General features: G+C 43.5%; 1 protein-coding gene across 1 annotated transcript in view; it reads right to left on the bottom strand.

Annotated features, from left to right (window-relative positions):
* The window catches only part of PLS1 (plastin 1), a 53,633-nt gene extending 39,693 nt beyond the window's left edge, over positions 1-13,940 (bottom strand). The window contains exons 1-3 of the mRNA XM_065410565.1: positions 13,871-13,940; positions 5,631-5,794; positions 2,886-3,015 (exon numbers count right to left, since the gene is read on the bottom strand). Coding sequence (XP_065266637.1) covers positions 2,886-3,015; positions 5,631-5,794; positions 13,871-13,940 — 364 coding nt within the window. The remainder of the gene's footprint in view (positions 1-2,885; positions 3,016-5,630; positions 5,795-13,870) is intronic.
* Positions 13,941-21,527: the final 7,587 nt, after the last annotated feature.

Here is a 21,527-nt window from a genome sequence, read left to right as displayed (position 1 = left end):
TATTAAGCCCATAAACAATCAAGCTACAATATCTGTATCTTCACTGGGTTTTCAGTTTCCATATAGTGGGTCCCTGCTCCTGAGAGCTAAGCAGTCTTTGTCTGAGGCCTTGTCTATACTATCGTGGTAAGTCAACCTAAGGTATGCTACTCCAGCTGTGTGAATAACATAGCCGAAGTCGACATAGCTTAGGTCAACTTACTGCGGTGTCTATACCATGCTGCGTCAATGGGAGATGCTCTCCCATCGACTCACTTTACTCCTCTAGTTCCGGTGGAGTACCAGAGTCGACCGGAGAGCACTCTGCGGTCAATTTAGCCCTGCTTCACTAGCCCTGCTAACTTGATCCCTGCTGCAGCGATCGCAGCAGCATCAATCCCCGGTAAGTGTAGACATGGCCTGAGACAGGTTATATCCAATGCTGTGGAGAAATATTTAAACAAAGCAGTCGATGCTATAAGAGCAGAACACAGATAGTACAGAGTTATCACATACAGAACTCTCAGCCAACACAAATTATCCATGTCCAATATGTAGAATCTTAATTATGGTTCTAAATATCACAGGGAACTTTAAATTCAAAACTGCCACTCATTAACTACGTTATATGTAACTAAAAAAAACAATCTACTGTTTAAATGCTCAATCCTAGAAGATGCGGAGCATTCTGGCCCTGATCCAGCAGAGCACTTAGGCAGATGCTTAACTTCTGTGGTACCACTCTCGTGAATAAAGTTAAGCATGCACTTAAGTACTTGGCTGCATCAGGGCCAGCGCACTCAGGATCTTGCAAGATTGAGCCCTAAATGGAAAACATCAATCTAGAATCTAGTCAATTTTAAAAAGAAAGCTAAAAATCCTTTCAGGTACCCTATCTGCCCCGAGTTCCTCTTTGTGATTTTTTACAATCACATTTTCCTATTTTTAAAAATTGTCTCTCTTTTGCATTTGGTGTGTGAGCAACCCCCACAAACAACACGGAAACAAAACAACAGTAAACCAAAACCATTAGTTATACACACAAAACGATAATTGTATACATCAGGTAAATAGGTGCACAATTAAAGATCTACACAGGCAAACGCCTATTTCAGGGGTAGGCAACCTATGGCACGTGTGCCAAAGGTGGCATGCGAGCTGATTTTCAGTGGCATTCACACTGCCTGGGTCCTGGCCACCAGTCCGGGGGGCTCTGCATTTTAATTTAATTTTAAATGAAGCTTCTTAAACATTTTAAAAACCTTATTTACTTTACATACAACAATAGTTTAGTTATATATTATAGACTTATAGAATGACAGGTTTCAGAGTAGCAGCCGTGTTAGTCTGTATCCGCAAAAATAACAGGAGTACTTGTGGCACCTTAGAGACTAACAAATTTATTAGAGCATAAGCTTTCGTGGGCTACAACCCACTTCTTCGGATGCATATAGAGTGAACCATATATTGAGGAGATATATATACACACACATACAGAGAGCATGAACAGGTGGGAGTTGTCTTACCAACTCTGAGAGGCCAATTAAGTATAGAAAGAGACCTTCTAAAAATGTTAAAATGTATTATTGGCATGCAAAACCTTAAATTAGAGTGAATAAATGAAGACTCGGCACACCACTTCTGAAAGGTTGCTGACCCCTGGCCTATTTAGATGCACAAATGTTGCGTTTGCATGCACTAATAAATACATATACACAAAACAGAGACCCTTTGAACACTACGTTCTAGACGTCTGTAAAGCTATGTTTTACAAAGCCAGGAATGCAATATCCCTAAGAAGTGACATTTATCAGGACAAGAGTAATGCATTCAATTGTATTTTTTTCTGCATTACATTTTCATTCCATCATATAAAATGACACCAAAAACCAAATCATTACTGATGGGGCCCTCCTCTTCCCAAGTAGAAAAGTACAGGTGCCTTGCTATCTGGACAGATCCAGGATGACTTGTTCTCTTATATACTCATACAGTCCTACTTTGACAATATATTGTCAGTGAGTTATTTGGCAACTCATGATAAATGAAGGCAAAGTGTTGGTAAACAGAAGGATATTGACAAATTGCAGGGAGTCCAGAGAAGCACAACAGAAATGATCAGGATGATAAATTACGTATATACAAAAAACTACTAAGCAGCGGACATGATAACAGTTTATAAATATCTAGAGAGTGTAATCATCAAATAGAGACAGAGGAATTCTTCATCATAGGTGAAGAAAGTATAACTAAAAATATTAGGATGAAATTAAGAAAGAAAATGTAGGTTGAATATTGGGGAAAGCTTCCCCCCTATTAAATTTAAAGGCTGTGCAAAAATCTCCCCAAGGGAAGTGATTGAAGTGCCATTGTTTGGTAAATTTAAATTAAACTGAACAAAGCTTTAGAAAAAACATACTGTAGTGAACAACCCCACATTGGCAAGGGGGCAGATTAGATGATCGAATAGGCTTTTCCCATCTCCAACATGTACTGTAAACTTTTTTTTAATTTTTGGTTCTGCACCATGGAAATGAAAATGTGGGTTCCCTTGTATACATCTCAACAGGAGTGTAAAAGAAAAAAACAACGGTTCACAGAGTAGATTAACAAACCAAACACAAACCCTTAGTATAAAACCTGTTACAAAAGGCTTTCTATTTTTAATTCTTGCTTCCTTGTAATCAGATTTCTCTTTCCACTTTCTGCTCTGGCAAAGTCTGACTTACCTCTGGGAGCAGCACAGAACTGTGACCAGCAAACTGAACAGTACAATCTCTACAAAACAGAGCCCTGGCATCTGCACTGCAGAGGTTCACCTTATACTGGTTTGGTTTTGAGAGAATTTTTTTTTCCCAATTACGGTTTTTCTTCTTTTTTTCTAGTGCCAAGGACAAGTGTTTTACCTGAATAAGAGTGCTGTGTCCCCTCACTGGAAATTGGTGAAGTTCCTCCAATCGCTGTAATACCCTGTTTTTTGTTTATTGATTTTCGGAATGATTTGCTAATATCTTTGCTTTTCAATTCATGAATAACCTGGAATAGGACATAAAAGAAAGAGCATTTAATCAATTATCATAACCTTAGGGTGACTATTAAACTATCAACTCACCTAACTACTGAAATATTGGTAATTATTTTGACTCTCTTTCTTTGATATAGTACAATATAAGGAGGTTATAGACGTCTGCTGGTTTTGTGAATAGCTAAGACTCTAGCCTTACTAAGCCATGTTATTAATCTCCAAATATTAGATTCACAACCCACAAATCTTTTCACAGATATTTTGATTTAAAAAAAAACTGTTTAAATCAAACAAAGATATTTTTGGGAAAAGAGATTTTTAATATTTCCCCATTCAGTTTGTCTTGCTTCTTATACTAGGATGTTATATGTCACTTACAGAGATGCATGTTATTAGGGAGATAGTTGGTACATCTCTCCATGCACAACAGTCATAAAATACCAACACCAACACTAACATTAAAATTATGTCTAAACTTCCCACCAAAATAAGGAAATTGTCAGATAAAACTGATACTCTGTCCTGTATTTACTCGTTATGCCTAAGTGTTGTAGGGATCTCAGACTTGGTTGTGAAGTTATGTGCTATGTGGGCTGCAATATTGATACACAAGTGTTTATGGTTCAGTTATGAACCTAAGTAAATTAGAATTTCCAGTAGAAATGCCAACATACCCTAGCAAATTGTAACAAATTGCTTGTTTTATTCGTATAAACAGCTGCAATACTGTAGATTCAAAGCAAAAATTGTTTGCTTGCAAGAAAATAATCAGTCTGAAGCTGATTTTCACAAATGAAGCGCTCCAGCCACTGACCCATGTAAAAAATGATGGTCCCCCTGCAGATTAAATATATTTTTAAAAATAAACAGTCCTAAATATGGCACAGTGATTCAGCGCAATGGTACAGGCATCTTGTATCACAAACAGGATTTAAAGGCTGGAATTTATAATAATCCAACTTTGTTTAAAGGAAGGGCTGAATTGACAGTTCTTGAAGGTGAGGGGCACAGACCGCTTCCTTTGAGGAGGCAGAAAAGGGCACTCATGAGAACTAGCTCTGAGTTCTCACACTTTGTCCAAATTAAAGCCAGTAAAGGTGAGAAAGAAAGTTTGAAATATTATCTCATCTTATGAAAGATCCCAGCAGACATACATAGGGATACTTCATCCAGCACTGAAACAGGAGGAGAAACTACATTGTTATGTGAGCACAGTGATCTATATGACCAGAAGCAAATAATATTTTATCTAATTGAAACTACAGAGAGAATTTAGAGTCTGAATGTGATTACAAAAGTTGGAATTTGGCAAGGACACCAAGTTAATGCCCTACTCTTATGAATAGTACCATAGGATCTTAAATGACTTAGTGATCAGGACCACAGTTTTACATCTCCTTTGAAAGACAGCACCTCCAATAATATGGTGCTTCTTTGTACTGGGCTGGAGCATTCTCTGGGGTATGGTTCTTCTTATACTCTATTCCCAAAACTGGAACCCAAAGACCACAATGAGAGCTGGAGAGAACAGGTCATGCAGCGTAAAAATTGTATGCCATTTAAAACATTATTTATTTATATTCAGTAGTGCTTAGGCATCCCAGCCCTTATCAGGACCCCACTGGGCTGGGCACCTCAGAAGCATCATACAGAAAGATGGTCCCTGCCCCAAAGAGTTTACAATCTAGATATAAGAAAAGAAATGACGGGTGGCTACAGACAGACAGAGAGGACAAGAAAACAGACAATACTAGTCAGCATGATGTAGGCTGTGGCACCAGCATGCCAGCTGCTTCTCTGTTGTTATTTGTTAAAACTTGTTCCTTTAAGAAAAGGGTGGATGGAGACAGCAATTTTCCAGCATTATGCTAAAAACAGTTATTGAATTGGGGAAAAAATAGAGATAAATGATTTTAGTATTCTTAAAAAACTTTTTTTAGAGTGGCCAGTTGCTGCATAATAGTCAATCAACTATCATGCTGTCGTCATAACTATCTTCCCGTTCAGAAATCAGTGAAGGTTTATAATTACTATATATGCTGCTCTCGAAATATTCTCCAGCGATTTCATTTAATTTTGCTACCCTACTCCATCTTCCTAGAGATGCTGGGCACTTTGGAGAGTTCCATCTCCTATTAGGCAAGGTAACTGATCCTTCAAAGTTTATACAATACCTTGAATATGTAATATGTTAGAAAAGAACTAACACTGGGATTTTCAAAGGAGCCCAGGGGAGTGAAGCACGCAATGCCCATTGAATTTCATGCTACACACTGTAATTCTCAAAGTGTTGATTTTCTAATGCCCTATCAGTAGTTGTGGTCCTTCCAGAACACTGAACACCAATGAGCAGTCCAGGAGGAATGACTTTCCTATACCCTTGAATAAATATTGTGATACAGTCCTTTCCTACCTCCATCCCTGTAGCATAATTAAATTGCATGCCTAGTGCATACTGTACACCGGACCTGGTGGTGTTTTCTGTATGGCAAACCTACACCATGTCACACAATATGCTCTTTAAAATACAGTTTCATAATTATCTCATACTGCATGTATAGCCTTCTGGTACCAAATCCAAATAATTCTGTCTTAAAGGGTAGCCTGAGAGGACTGTCTTACTTACCGACACAAATTCTTCAAAGTCGATTTTCCCATCTTTGTTGCTATCTGTTACTGCTATAATTTTTTCTACAATCTCTCGCACTTTGTAGCCTGGCAAGGGAAGGCTTGCTTCTTTAAAAAGATCTTGAAGCTCATAATCACTGACATACCCACTATTGTCAATATCTGTAAAATGAAAACATTGTTTTTATGTTTTTATTATTTTGTGCTATAACACTACTACCAAGCAACAATCAGGGGAAGGAACATTTTAGCAGAGTGATGGTCTAAAATCAGGGGCGGCTCTAGCTTTTTTGCCGCCCCAAGCACGGCAGGCAGGCTGCCTTCGGCGGCATGCCTGCAGGAGGTCCCCGGTCCCGCGGGGACCTGGGCATGCCTGTGGGAGGTCCGCCCGCGGCTTCGGCGTACCCGCCGCCTAATTGCCGCCGAATCCGCGGGACCGGGGACCTCCCGCAGGCAAGCCGCCGAAGGCAGCCTGACCGCCGCCCTCGCAGGGACCGGCAGGGCGCCCCCCGCAGCTTGCCGCCCCAGACACCCTGCCTGCAGCCCCCGCTGTCTAAAATGATCAGAAAGTGAGAAATTAGATTACTATCTATCGCACAACATTTCTTTCTGAGAATGTACCATATATTATATATATTAATCACAAAGGAATACACATAGGTTAGATCAGGGGTCGGCAACCTTTCAGAAGCAGTGTGCCGAGTCTTCATTTATTCACTTTAATTTAAGGTTTTGCGTGCTGGTAATACATTTTAATGTTTTTTAGAAGGTCTCTCTCTATAAGTCTATATATTATATAACTAAACTATTGTTGTATTGTAAAATAAACAAGGTTTTCAAAATGTTTAAGAAGCTTAATTTAAAATTAAATTAAAATGTTGAGCTTACGCCGCCGGCCTGCTCAGCCCGCTGCTGGTCTGGAGTTCTGTTCACCTAGGCCGGCAGTGGGCTGAGCAGGGCCTGCGGCCGGGACCCCGGCTGGCAAGGGTCCGGCAGCCAGAACCCCAGACCGGCAGCGGGCTGTGCGGGGCCAGCGGCCGGGACCCCAGACTGGCAGTGGGCTGAGCGGCTCAGCCCGCTGCCGCTCAGGGGTTCCATCCGCCGGCTCCTGCCAGCCGGGATCCTGGCTGCCGGACCCGCTCAGCCCGCTGCCGGTCTGGGGTCCCAGCCCTGCCCACATACAGTGGGTACCTACCTTCTCCCTGGTTCTGGCCCACTCTCTTCCTCTCTCTCTGCACTGAGCTGAGGGTGGGAGTGCACTGAGCACGGGGCTGGGGGTGAAGGAGCAGGCTGGGGGTTGGGGTGTAGGGTCTGGCCAGGAGCTAGAATGAGAGAGGGAGCTCAGGGTTGGGGCAGGAGGTTTGGGTGTGGAGCACTTACCTGGGCAGCTCCAATTTGGTGCGAGGGGTGCAGGTGGGAATGTGGGGGGGCATGCAGGAGCTCCCATTTGGTGCTCAGAGTGGGGGTGGGGATGTGGGGGGTGTATGGGGTGGGGGCTGGGGATGTGGGGGGGTGCAAGAGTCAGGGCAGAGGGGTGGGGGCATGTGAAGGGGTGCAGGTGTCAGGGCATGGGGTGTGGGGGGCCTGGGTATGTGTGGGGGTGCCAGAGTCAGGGCTGGGGTTGTGGGGGGGTGAAGGAGTCAAGCAGAGGGCTGGGTGTGTGTGAGGGGGGTACAGGGCTCAGGGCAGGGACCTAGGGGGTGTGCAGGGCGCAGGACTCAGGGCAGGGACCTAGGGGGTGTGCAGGGCGCAGGGCTCAAGGCAGAGGGCTGGGTGTGTGTGAGGGGGTATCAGAGCAGAGGGGATATGAGGGGGGGTCAGGGCAAGGGGCTGGAGGGGATATGCCCCTATTCCACCACCCACCCTTCCCCAAGGCCCTGCCCCCGCTTTTTCTCTGCCTCCGCCGGGAGCAGTGAGCAGGCTGACTCTGCTCCTTCCTGACCCCCTCCCTCGCAAGGGCCATCAGCTGATCGGCCGGCAGGGAGGGAGAGGAGGAGGAGGGGCAGGACCCCAGCACGCTGCCGGAAGAGGCAGGGGAGCCGGCAGGAGCCGGCAGGACCCAGCTTCTGCCCCCTGCCCCCTGCCCCTTGCCCCCTGCCCCCACGGGAGGGGGTTGGGGGGGTGGAGGGCGGAGAAGAGCGGGCCGGGCCGGACTGGGCTGGGCAGGATTTTTAATGGCACGCTGCTGCCTGCCGGAGCGTGCATTAAAAATCAGCTCGCGTGCCGTCTTTGGCACGCGTGCCATAGGTTGCCGACCCCTGGGTTAGATACTCAGCTGGTGTAAATCACCATACGGTGAAATCAATAGGCTATGCTGAATTACACCAGCTGAAGATCTGGTCCATACAGTTTAAGTTATTATTTATATTGTGGTAGCACCTAGAGGCCTGGGCCCAATTGTGCTATACACTTCTTAGGCACCTTCTTAAATTTTCAAGGTAAAGACACAGCAAGGTCCAGGGCCGTCCTTAGGCATATGCGGCTGCGTAGGGCACCCAAAAATTTGGGGCACCCCTAGGTCTTAGTATCCACCCTCCCACCCAGGGCCGTCCCTAGCTATTCTGGGGCCCTATGCAGCCCCTCCGTTGGGGTGGTGCCAGGCCTCTGCAGGGATGCGGGGGGCTGGCCCCAGGCCTCCACGGGGGTGGGGGTCGGGAGCTGGCCCCAGGCCTCCATGTGGGTGGCACGGCTGGGGCCAGGTCCCTGCACTTCCCGCCGCCGGTGAGTGCATGCCCGGCCCTGCTGCAGTCCTCAGGGGCGGGAAGAGGCAGGGCTGGGGCGGAGCAGGGCGGGGGCTTTGGGGAAGGGGTGGAGTGGGGACAGAGCTGGGGCAGGAAGAGGCAGGGCTGGGGCGGGGGGCCTGGGGAAGAGGTGGGGCAGGGGCTGGAGCAGCATGCAGCTGCGCAGGGCACCAGGAAAAAAGTTTGCGTATGGACGTACTTTGCGTATGGACGGCCCTGCTCCCACCTCTTCCTATCCCTGTTCTGACCCTTCCTTCAGGCTCCCACCACAGCTGGCTGCTGTAGCCTTGTGAGTCTTCCTCCAGAGGGGATCTAGTACAGTGGTTCTCAAAATGTGGTCTGCAGACCACCAGTGGTCCGCAAGCTCCATTCAGGTGGTCTGCAGATAGTTCCCTCTAAGGTGCATGCCTGGGTGGCCGCACACGAGAGAATGAAGGGCCACCCACCTAATTAGTGGAGCCGCGCAGGTGTGGCTCCACTGATTAGGTGCCTGGACCCTGGAGAAGACAGGACATGTAAGGTGAGGTGGTGGCTTGGGGGGAATAAGGGGTAGGTGGGAGGGGGCAGCGGGATGAGAAGAGGGGGTGGGGGGAATTTGGGACATGCAGGGCTGCGGTGGCCAGAGAAAGAGGCGACTTTCCCCAGCTTCAGGGCTGCGGCTGCTGGGGAGAGACAGCCCTCCTTCCCAGCCTCAGCTCTGCCGCTGCTGTGGCAGGGAGAGACCCCCCTCCTTCCCAGCCCCAGCTTGGGGGCTGCTGCAGTGGGGGAAAGAGGGAGAGACCCCCCCTCCTTCCCAGCCCAAGCTCAGGGGCTGCCGTGGCAGGGGAGAGAGGGCACATCCATTGCATTAGAAAGGTAAGACTACTGATATTAAAATATGAGTTGTGTGCTTTTATTTGTAGAACAAAAAAATGTTAATTATTTAGGGTTTTTTTATATAGCGCTTTTATCCAAAGCGCTTTACAATAGTTAGCTAACAGTACAGACAACATTTGGAAAGATCATTAAGCAATTTTCAAGTGGTCCCACTGATCTAGTACTTAAAAGTGAAAAAGCCTTCCAGCCTGCCAGACCTATTAGCATGCATCCGAAGAAGTGGGTTGTAGCCCACGAAAGCTTATGCTCTAATAAATCTGTTAGTCTCTAAGGTGCCACAAGTACTCCTGTTATTTTTCAAGTGGTAATGAAACCATTTAACAGGCATTTGCCAACCCCCAGGTGTATATTGTCAGTTTCTGAATTTACTGACAAAAACAGTTGTGCATTATTGTAATATTTACTCAGAATATGTTAGTCTACAGGACCTTAGTTTAAAATTTGCTTTAAAAATATTTCATTAGTGTGTTGCTGAAGATTATAAAATCACATCTCTAAAAAATGCTTGCATAGATTTTTAGATGCACAATCTGAGTACTCATCTTTAGCCTTAAATGCTTGGATCTTCAGACATATAGTTTTTTAAATAAATCATTCAAAAGACCACCTTTATCTAAAATACACATGCAAGCCCGGGCTGCCATCGGGCATATGGGCACCAGTTTAATAATACTGCATAGGGCCCCATAAATCCTAAGGACGGCCCTGGCAAGGTCACAAACCCTTATTAATAGCAAAAACCTTGGATTTTGACCAGTTTAATTTATATCCTGAGACTATGCCAAAATCCTCTATCAGCTTCCAAATAGAGTGGATGGTCTGTTATTAATTCTCTTCTTACTTACAAGATGTCACTTGCATATAGTAATAGCTGTAGTTTATGGCCTGAATTCAGACCTGATGCAACCAGTTTCAAAGAGGTAGCAACTACTTGCTCTATATATTTTGTCTCTTGCCCTATATCTGTTGTTTATTTCTAATGATAGTGGTGAGACTGGCCCCTGAAGAATAAATCCAATCTGGCCCATGTCTATTATATTACAAATGACCTTGTTTAACCTGTTAGCTAGCTTTGTTGTGAGGGATCTGTACTGCTGCATCCTCTTGTCCTCCTGCTTCCAGTGGACTCTATTATGTGTTGGGAGTCCTTTTGAAAATGCTATAAGAAAGTACTGGAAGATTTTCTATGCAATGAAGGGTCTGACCCGGTTTCACCAGGCATTAAAGTATATTTTATAATTTAAACCAAGCACATTGTTACATAAGCAAAATTTATACACTGCTAGTGGCAGCACTTTCCCGACATGCAGCAAATTGTTTTGCTGTTGGGCATTGTTCCCTCAATGCATTATTTATTCAAAATATCAATTAATAAATACTGCATGGGGTTAAGTCTCATAGGTCCAGAGTTCATGCACTAAACTCCGTGGAAAGAATCTCAATCTTTTTAGTTTACTAAGTGCTAGCTTAGCAGTTTTATTAGTTATCCTGTCAAAATGTTCTTGTACACTAAGCTGAATGCAGAGGGGGAACTCCTTTCTCCTGCATGAAGTTAAGCACTTCTTACTAGAGACTTTTTCCTCGGCAGCATGCCGGGGGAGCTTGGATAAATCAAGGGACATGGTTACTGGGCCTGTCATTAAATGTATCCACTGGCCAAAATCAATACAAACCAAAAAAGACAACAAAAAATAAAAACTATAAATTTAAAATTGCCATCTGTAACATACAACACAGCATAACATACACATGCAAAAACCTTTTTAATAACTTTAATATTAAACTGTAAAATCAACTGAATCAATAATTTACAACTAATGGGGGAGACAACACTGACAAGGCAGGGAGGGAAAGCATGAAAACCATGGGGGGAAAAAGGGGACAAGCGTCAAGGGGAAGGAGGAAGGGGAGAGGGGTGGAAAGGAGGTTTGGACTGGCCACTTGGCCCTTGTGTGTTTCTTAGTTAACTGTTTCTAAAAATGGTGTCCAGATTCCTTCAAACTTATGTGGTTAATTACTGGCCACTAGATTCTGACATATCTGTTGCATTCTGTGGATTGATTTACTTTTCCACCTCTATAAAATCATTTGCTTTGTGATTATGGCTGCTCTCAGAAATTATGGAAGCTGTGCTGATGAGAGGCCCAAATTCATGGGTAAATACCCCAATATGTAGTTCTCAACTGATGTTTGATTGCTAAACCCCCAAATTCTAGTGTCAACTTTTTTCCACTTTATTTTGGATTCTGAGCCTGGTTGGCTTACAGTTAGTAGGGAAGGATCTATTAATTATTTGCTCTAGAATCTTAGTTGCCTGCAATTACGGTGGGGTTATAAGTATCTCTGTGCAGCTCAGCAAGCAATCCATGAAAAAAGTCTGAGGCTCATTGTCACGGAGTCCCCAGGTGATGCTTTGGAACTGCTCCCCACAAAGCCAGTCAGGACTTTGGGGAGCCTCCTCTCCCTTGGAGCAGACTGTCTTCAGGGCAAGAAGCTCACACGGCTTCACCTCCTGGGTCTCTCCTGGGAGCATTCAGCATATGCCCCTCCGTGCGCTTCCCACAGCGAGTCCGCCCAGGCGGGGTCCTGGGGAAGCCAGAGGTCCTGCATGCACCCCCACTTTGCAGTCAGATGTGACTCTCAGCCAGCCAGTAAAACAGAGGTTTATTAGATGACAGGAACACGGTCTAAAACAGAGCTTGTAGGTACAGCGGCGAACGGGACCCCTCGGCCGGGTCCATTATGGGGTTCAGAGAGCCAGACACCCACGTCCTCCCTCAGTCCTTCTCCCCAGCCAGCTCCAACTCTCAAACCCCCTCCAGCCCCTCCTTCTCTGGGCTTTGTCTCTTTCCTGGGCCAGGAGGTCACCTGATCTCTTTGTTTACCTTTAGCTATTTCCTTGCAGGGGGGGGAAGGGACCCTGGCCATTTGTTGCCAGGGAGACAGAGTGTCAGTGATTTATGCACACTGGACTTTCCCCACCACCTAGAGACTTAAGAAATGCATAGGGGAAACTGAGGCACTCACACAGTATTCAGAGGAAACATTAAGAACAGTCCCACTTTGTCACACTCATCCATATATATTGGCCAGGATCATTTCAGACCCATTTACTGTGACTCTGACTATGAGATATCTACTCTGAGTATCCAAACTGTGGAATAATATTTAATAGGAAGAACAGAAAACAAAGTAAACCAGACAAACTTAAATGTTCACAAAGACATTATGTAACCCACACGCCTTCTGGTTGTTGTGTTCTGTCCCATCTAGTGGCACTGAGACAACTCTACAGCCTTAGCTAAGAGTAAGTTGGCTTTTAGCTCATGCAGTAGAGACTCATGCACTAAGCTCTAGAGGTTCCCCGGTTCGATCCCGCCCGCTGATGATCGGAGTCTGTCAGCATTCCAATTGTAGCATGGAGGTGAGGGTCAGTTAATATAGTACAAAATGATTTAGTACTCATGTTTACTCTTAGGCTATGGCTACACTAGAGAGCTTACAGCAGTGGTGTAGCACTGCTAGTGCAGATGCTCTACGCCAGGGGTAGGCAACCTCTGGCACGGGTGCCAAAGGCGGCACGCGAGCTGATTTTCAGTGGCACTCCCACTGCCTGGGTCCTGGCCACCGGTCCGGGGGGCTCTGCATTTTAATCTAATTTTAAATAAAGCTTCTTAAACATTTTAAAAACCTTATTTACTTTACATACAACAATAGTTTAGTTATATATTATAGACTTATGGAAAGAGACCTTCTAAAAACGTTAAAATGTATGACTGGCACGCGAAACCTTAAATTAGAGTGAATAAATGAAGATTCGGCACACCACTTCTGAAAGGTTGCTGACCCCTGCTCTACGCCGACAGGAGAGAGCTCTCCTCCTGTCGACTTAATTACTTCAGTGCCTGCAAGTGGTGATAGCTATGTCAGTGGGAGAAGCGATCTGACTGACATAGCGCTGTTCACACCGGTGCTTAGGTCCGTGTAACTTATGTTGTTCAGAGGGGTGGCTTATTCACACCGCTGAGCGACATAAGTTATATCAACCTAAGCTGTACTCTGACCATAGCCTTAGGCTTTACCTGCAGAGACCGTGTAAAGCATATGAAATTATATTTAGTTATTTATTAACATGACTTACTCTCTACAAAGACAAGATCAAGGATCACAAAGTTCAGGTTACTTAGAAATGTAAATCAGATTTAACTTGGTGCAAGAGAACTAGTTATTAATCCACTAAAACCTGTAACCAAATGAAAAAGGAAATTGCCCGTTGGTTTTAGCCCAAAACCTAATACTAAAATAAAAATTTCAAGAGTCTTCTTTAGATCAACTAAAATAGAATTTTATTTGCATTTAAACATTCACCCATTGTGTTTAAAACCTTACATTGCAACAAAGTGCTAGTGCTAAAAAATAAATAAATAAAAATAGTGTGAAAATTCTTTCATTTTCTTATCTTCTTAGGGGTTATTAACAATACCAGTGAGGAGACATGGTGTTTTTAAACATACAATGTATAACACTACATGATCCCTGTAAGATATTGTTTTTAAAGAAATTGTATAGCTTCATATTGTTCACGGCATGCTGATTATTTTCTTTCATCTAGAAAACATACCTATTTTACTGAATGCTTCTCTGAGTTCTTCCAGCTCTTCACGAGAAATTGTGGTTATGTTGTTTTCCATCTTCTGACAGAGACAGCAGTTGTCTTCAATTCCTTATGCCTAGCAATAATAAATGATCGGTGTTATAATAAAGCATCAATTACAAACAGGCACTTACTTAAGTCACTGAACCTTGTAAATAGGCATAAGAGGTACTATGTCCTCAAAGTAATCTCTCAGGATTGCCCCACCTATAGTGCTATGAATAGAACTTTTGAGAATATCAAACATCTAGCACTTCTCTCTATTGTAACAATGACTAAGAATTTACAATAGCAACACCTATTTTTACACACCCTGCATTTTCACCTCCTCATAGTATAAACATGTACCTATAATCTGCAGGGTTTTCACTGAGCAATTTTTCATTATGAAATAGGCATCTCAAATTTCAGAAATCTCAGGCTACAGTATGATTCATTTCCAACTGCAACAGATTATCAATGTATAACAATGATTGGCACTATGGGCTCAGTCCTGCAAGGTGCTGAGCACTCTGACCCTGATCCAACAAAGCACTTAACTTCAATGAGCTGTTTCATATCCTGAAAGTTAAGCACATGCTTAAGTGCTTTGTTGCAATTAGAGCCAGCATGCTCAGCATTCACAGGATCGAGCCCTATAAAATGGCCTAGGATAGCTGTGTGGAAACAAATCTTAATTCAGAGAACATCCCCCCATATCCATGCATAGGGGACCCTCTGCATCTAGCTCTATCCTTCCTGCATGGAGGAAGGTGGGTGTTGGCCTCTTCCATAGCACCATTCTGTTCCTGCTCCAGACCCCATTAAAGATGCTTGGTGTGGTCTGGGGTTCATACCGAAGAATGGGGGGAGACTGGGCAGTTTGGGGGCAGGCCCCCTGGAGATTTGCTGGAAAAATAATACAGTCTGGGACTTCATTATTTTCCCTCCCCCCACATGCACCACATTCGAGGGGTAGCAGCAGACATGGGGAGTTCTTGGTAGCCTGGCTCCAATCAAGTTGCCTACCAGGCACCATTGGGTTTGCCATAGATCAGGGCAGCTAAAGAGGCCCTGGCCTCCTGAGGCTCCCTAGGGATTGGGTGTGACACTCTGTACCTTCGGGGAACACCCTACACCCCCATGTTCATCTTTATAAAATGATTGTGTGGTATCCAATGCAAAGTTTGTCATGTTGGGTGTCTTCGGAAGTCTCATGATGCCCTGAGCATGGTTGTTATAGTGATGTTATAGTAATTGTTACAGTAATGTTATAGTAAGGTTATAAGTTATAATTTCATGTATGTAGTTATGAGGCTGAAAATGTATCCTCATGGCTTAAAGCAAGCCCAAACAAAAACTCTCCAAGAGCAGAGAGGCAGTTCACACCTCATCAGGGCAGGTATGGGACAAACCCAGACCAGCCTCACAGGAACAAAAGACGCTGGCCTAGGCAGTAACAAAAGAATCTGTTAGACTCTAGAGGGAGTCACCCCCCTTCCTTTGGTCAGTTTGGAACTGCGATGAGGTAATGCTCACCTGACTCTGGGGGCGGGGGAGGGGCAAAGCCAAAAGGGAAGAAAGGACATGATAAAAGGGAGAGACATTTGCCATGCTCTCTCTCTCTCTTCCACCTACATCTACAGACACCACCACCACCAAGCGACTGAAGCGCTGATTAAAGGGGAGAGCCTGGCTGAAGAGCAACCAGCCAGCCTGTGGTGAGAAGCACCTAAGTTTGTAAGGACATTGAAAGTGTTAAGATCAGCTTAGAATGCGTTTTGCTTTTATTTCATTTGACTAAATCTGACTTATTCTGCTTTGACTTATAATCACTTAAAATCTATCTTCATAGTTAATACATTTGTTTGTTTATTCTACCTGAAGCAGTGCGTTTGGTTTGAAGCGTGTCAGAGGCTCTCCTTGGGATAACAAGCCTGATACATATCAATTTCTTTGTTAAATTGACGAACTCATATAAGCTTGCAGCGTCCAGCAGGCATAGGCACTGCAAGACAAAGGTTTCTAAGGTTGTCTCTGGGACCAGAGATATTGGCTAGTGTCATTCGGTTGCAAGTAGCTGGGAGCAGTTTACATGCCAGAGCCTGTACATGAACAGCCCAGGAGTGGGGGTTCTCACAGCAGTGCAGGGTAAGGCTGGCTCCCAGAGTCAAGGATTAGAGTGACCTAGCAGATCACCGGTCCAGATAACACCAGAGGGGAATGTCACATTGGGGTGGGCCTCATAGCCAATTCCATGGGAGACCAAACACCATCCTCACAGGGAAGGACTGATAAACTCCGTGAGGGTTCCTCCCTGAAAATTCCTCCCATTGAGCCCCCTCCCATGGATTTTAACATGAAAGGGGATAATTTAGACCCTTGTTCTTAAGGCCACATTTTCAAAGGGGCCTCATCCCATTCTCTCAATATGCAAGTCTATATTTGTACCTGCAATTGTGCAGCATAAAAGCCCCATTTGTGCACGCAAATTCAGGCCTTTGGACCACCCATCTTCACGTTGTTATGCTCTTTATATGCAGCTGTTAGCAGTCCCTACTGCCCCAGCACAAAGCTCACAACAGTCCCTACAGCTAAATATTGAATCTTCACTTTTATTAAAAGAGAAAATGACAGATTTGTATCTTGGTCAAGCTTGTCCAGTACATCAAGGCTGCAGTGCACTAAGGGTCGAATCCAGGTTTTATTTAGGTCACTAGCAATCTTCCCATTAATTTCAGTGGGACCAGGATTTGCATCATAATAGTCAAATTCAGAGCTGCTATAAGCAATTGCACCTCCATTGCAGGTGCACAAAAATAATGATTAATGTCCTAAACTGTACTCTTTTCTCAAAACTGCAATGTGGCCCAATGGATTGGACACTGGACTGAGAGTCAGGAGAGATGGATTATATGTCCAAATCTGCCATGGAACTGCTGTGTGCTATTGGGCAAGTCACTTCACAACTGTGTGTGTCCATTTTCCTCTCCTGTTTATTTGTCTTATCTATTTAGGCTGTAAGCTCTTCAGGGCAGCAATAGTCTGTTTACAGTGAGTCTGTACAGTGCCTAGCACAATGGGGCCCCCTAGGTATTACTGTAATATAAATAATAATAAATACAAACCGTCTGATGTACAGGAATCAGAATTTGGTTTATATAAAACATTCTTGTCAATCTAAAATCCTACTCACAAAAACAAGTTCTTCTCCTATTCTAACCACTTAAATTTCCTCCCCATCCTGCTTTCTGTTTTCTCATTAAAGAAGCAATCATGAATGAGTTTGCATATCCAGATTGTGGCTGCTTAGCCACAATCACATAAGGGGGTAGCCAGCAGTAGCAGTTCCATGGGGCATTCTGCCTATTGAGAACAGTCAGATAGATTCCTCCTGCTAAGCTGGAAGAGTGCATGAAGGAGAAGCCACTGAGGCTTTGTCTTCTCCGCCAAATAGGGTGTCTTTTTACTACGGGATAACTGACGTGTTAGCTATCTGGCAGTGGAGACAAGGGACTTCAGTTTTATCACAGATAAACTAGACAAGGTCAACCATGGTCAGGGTGGGTATAGCGGTGACCTCACCTAACTACCTCACAATAAACACTATAAGTGCCTTGTCTTCACTCAGGATTTTACAGTGAGATAACTATTGTGAGTTAGTTGTCTTACTGCAAGAACACCACCTTTGTGACATCAAAGGCTGATACACCCTACAACAGAGTGCAGCATGTTCTCCCCACTCACCAATGAGAAAAGCAGGTGGTGCCACAGATTCACTCCTGCTGTGTCATAACCCACAGGTCTCAAACCTGGGTCCACAGAGTCACCAGGCTCCACTTCTCCACCCAATGGCTTACTGGTATCTAGAACCAGGATTCCTTGAAGCCCAGCTCAGATAGAAAGCTCCATCCTTGGGCTCCAATTGGTGGAACATCAGAGCTCCTGATAGTCACATGTTACTGGAGTTCGAGGGGGGAGGGTGTTAAATATATTTTGGAATCTGTTCGAACCTCTTCAGGCCAAGTTGTATTCTGTCTCTTGTTTATTCATTATACTTGTGTTCTGATTGGCCATGTTTTCCTAATGCTGGCCTGATTTCTCAATATGCTAATGTTCCTCACACTTATAGCACCTATCAGGAGAAACAGGAGCCAGAACACATACTGGCAAAAAACAAAAACAAAAAGGATTAGACAGATTCCAGTATGTATTATTAAAAATATGAAAAATATCATATTCAGGAGGCATTTAGGTAGACGGACAATGGAATTTAGCCAGCTAACACTGCAATTGTACAAAAATTGTTATAGAATCTCTAGTGATCATGACATGGCTCCATCTGAGACTATGGGCTATTTTAACCTATCTATATCTATATCTGTTATATATTTTATATGTATTCTTACCATCCCTTTATTTAATAAAAATAATTAAGGATAAAAGCTCACCAGTTTTAAGTACTTTTTCCTGACAGTAGCTGCAGTGTCTATTTAAACTGCTAGGTTTTTTTGGTTTGGTTGCTTCAGTAGTTCTAGTGCAGAAGGCTCAAGGCCATATTCTATTCTTGTCTATATACAACTCCCCCACTGATGTCAATGGAATCATGCAATGACTGAGGGTACCATAGGCTCTAAGAAAGAATCTTTGCTGAGTTAGTGAGAGAGGAACACTCAGCAGGAAGTGTTGGGATGTTGGGAGGGCCAAAAGAAAGAAAGACTGACAAGTCTATGCTGCAGATAGCTGGCCATATCCCACATGCCTTAGTCATGTGAGCAATTTTATTGACTTCATCAGTATTGCCAACTCCAAGTATTAAAAAAACATGAGTCAGAACCCCCAAAATAATTTCTGTCTTAAAAATAACCATTTATTATCTTTTTTAAATGTAATGATTTTTAATTTCCTTTCTTTGTTTTAATCTTCATAGTTCATGTTTTCAAGCTTTTCTCTGCAGCCATAGAATCATAGAATATCAGGGTTGGAAGGGACCTCAGGAGGTCATCTAGTCCAACCCCCTGCTCAAAGCAGGACTAATCCCCAGACAGGTTTTTGCCCCAAATGGCCCCCTCAAGGATTGAACTCACAACCCTGGGTTTAGCAGGCCAATGCTCAAACCACTGAGCTATTCCTTCCCCCCTGAAAGCTAGAAATTTCCTTAAAAAAACATGAAAACTGAGATTTTCATGTTATAACCTGACTCTTGAAAGAGCACCAAACACTGTGAGACATGGGATTAAAACAGTGAGAGTTGGCAACTCTGCGTGGCTCCGACTACTTGTGTAAGTAAAACACGCAATATTGCTCGAATAATATGACAATGAGTGGAAAGCATCTGAATGAAATACAAAAACAAAACATTTATCCAGGCACTACCTCCATCACAAGCATGTTAGCTGATTGTTGGTGGGTGTAAATAAGAGGATTTCTCTTAACCATTTATCTGGATTCAGTATTGTATATAAAGGGTGTGACTTGTGTATTCTATGAATCTGATTCTCATTTCAGCAAATATGTCTCCTGTTTTAAAATGAATGTATTTTAATTTGTTTTTTTATAACAGGGATCAGCAACCTTTAGCATACAGCCCGTCAGGGAAATCCGCTGGTGGGCCGGGACAGTTTGTTTACCTGCAGCGTCCGCAGATTCGGCCAATCGCAGCTCCCACTGGCCGCAGTTCACCGTTCCAGGCCAATGGGGGCTGCGGGAAGTGGCAGCCAGCACTTCCCTCGGCCCACACCACTTCCCGCAGCCCCCATTGGCCTGGAACGGTGAACCGCGGCCAGTGGGAGCTGCAATCGGCCGAACCTGCGGATACTGCAGGTAAACAAAATGTCCCAGCCCGCCAGCGGATTTCCCTGAGGAGCCGCGTGCCAAAGGTTGCCGATCCCTGTTTTATAACATCAGATAAGAAAGCTAAAGCATTCTTAAAGCCTTGTTTTGGCAATAAACAACCAGATCCTGCTCACTTTACTCAAGAGAGTATTTCCATTGCCTCCACTGGAACTACTTCCCATGAGTAAGATGAGATTTGGCCCTGTGTGGATGGTGATTTAAGTCTCTTTTCTACCTGTCACTGGATCTCAGTTAAGAACTAGATAAAAAAGATCCTAGCTGTTTAAATGCTATTCCCCACAACTGCATTTTGCAAAACTCATTTGCAATGTATAAACTCTCTTTTTCTACACATACATACAAATACATATGCAGGCCTTTCAGAAGTGCAGAGGAAGAGTAGGCTGGTAAGATGCTTGAATTAATAAATATATAAAACGGACATTAAACTAAACATTGAAAAATTGCAAAATATAGATAAATTAAAAAAAATTAACCTTCATATCGAAGTGCCCAGGGAAACTTAATGTCCTGTGAAACAGCAATAATGGTCGGGACAATCCTTTCAGGAGCAGGATTAGACCATCAAAGCCAAGATTAAATATTTAGCAAGCCAGATGCAGAGAACTGCAACACCTCTACATCACTAGTTAACCACTGGTCAAATCTCAACAGAAATAATTGCTCACAAGTTGATATATATGATCATTATTGGTTTCACTCTCTTTTGTTCATAATTTGTGTTCTATTTCAGATTAATTGTACCCTCTGATTTCTGATATGTAGGTTACATGAGTAACTAAAAATAGAAACCTGTGTCCTTGAATGAAACAGATAAATAAGATCAACACATTTTCTTCCAAGGAGCAGCCTAAAATATCATATGATAGAATTACAGATGACCATGCTGATCAGTGAAATGCCAACATGGTTTAACTAAATTTCTGGGGTGCAGAAAATGGCTATTTTTAGCTATCAAAGTACCATTTTTAAAGTGTGCCAGATTCTCCTATTATAAACAGCTCCAGTATTGGCTTCTGTTTAAACCAATGAATAACTTATGCCTGACATAATATGCAGGTTCTTTAGCACCCAAAAGTAGCCTCAAGACTCACAAGGTTCTGTTGCATTAATAGTTGCACTTGCTTATTAACCAGGTTTGATTTCTTCACGTGTTTTATGCTATGTTTCTTTCATTTTGAACTCTTCAAGGCAGTTCTCTCTTTAGTGTGTTTAGCACAGATTTGTTATGAATAAAATATTAATGGAAGTTCACTCTTGCGAGAACATCATTTAGGGCCTGACCCAAAAGCCTATTAAATCAATGGAAGTCTTTCAGTTAAGTTAGATTGGCTCAGCCTCCGTAGTCATTCTATGCAATTAAATATCGTGGGGGTTGAAGTCCTCTATGTGCATCCTAGAAATAGATCTTACTTTTTACTTTATTACTCTGTAAATAAAGAATCAAAACAGATTTCTGAAAAGTTTTGATGCTGTAAATAAACTCTGACTCACTGTAACAGAGAGCTGTTTAAATCTTTAATTTGCTACAATAATTTCCCTTTATTTTAGTTGATCCAAAACCTTTTAAGTATTTATTAGGCTAATATTTCATATAAAAAGATTTCAAGTAACTGATGGTCGAATCAGACAACTTTTGTAGTACTTGAACCCAGTAAAAATATTGGACTTAATTTCAGACATAGGTCCATACCTGAACACCTCAAACTCTTGGAAAGTTCAGGTCCAGGTCTGAACTTCACAGCAGGTTTCTAGTTATTATAATCTAAGACAAAACTCTCAATCCCAT

This window comes from Emys orbicularis, chromosome 9, assembly GCF_028017835.1.
Source record: "Emys orbicularis isolate rEmyOrb1 chromosome 9, rEmyOrb1.hap1, whole genome shotgun sequence".
NCBI classification, from domain to species: Eukaryota; Metazoa; Chordata; order Testudines; family Emydidae; genus Emys; species Emys orbicularis.
Note: the sequence above shows the minus strand (reverse complement) of the source record. Positions and strands in the feature narration are given on the sequence as shown.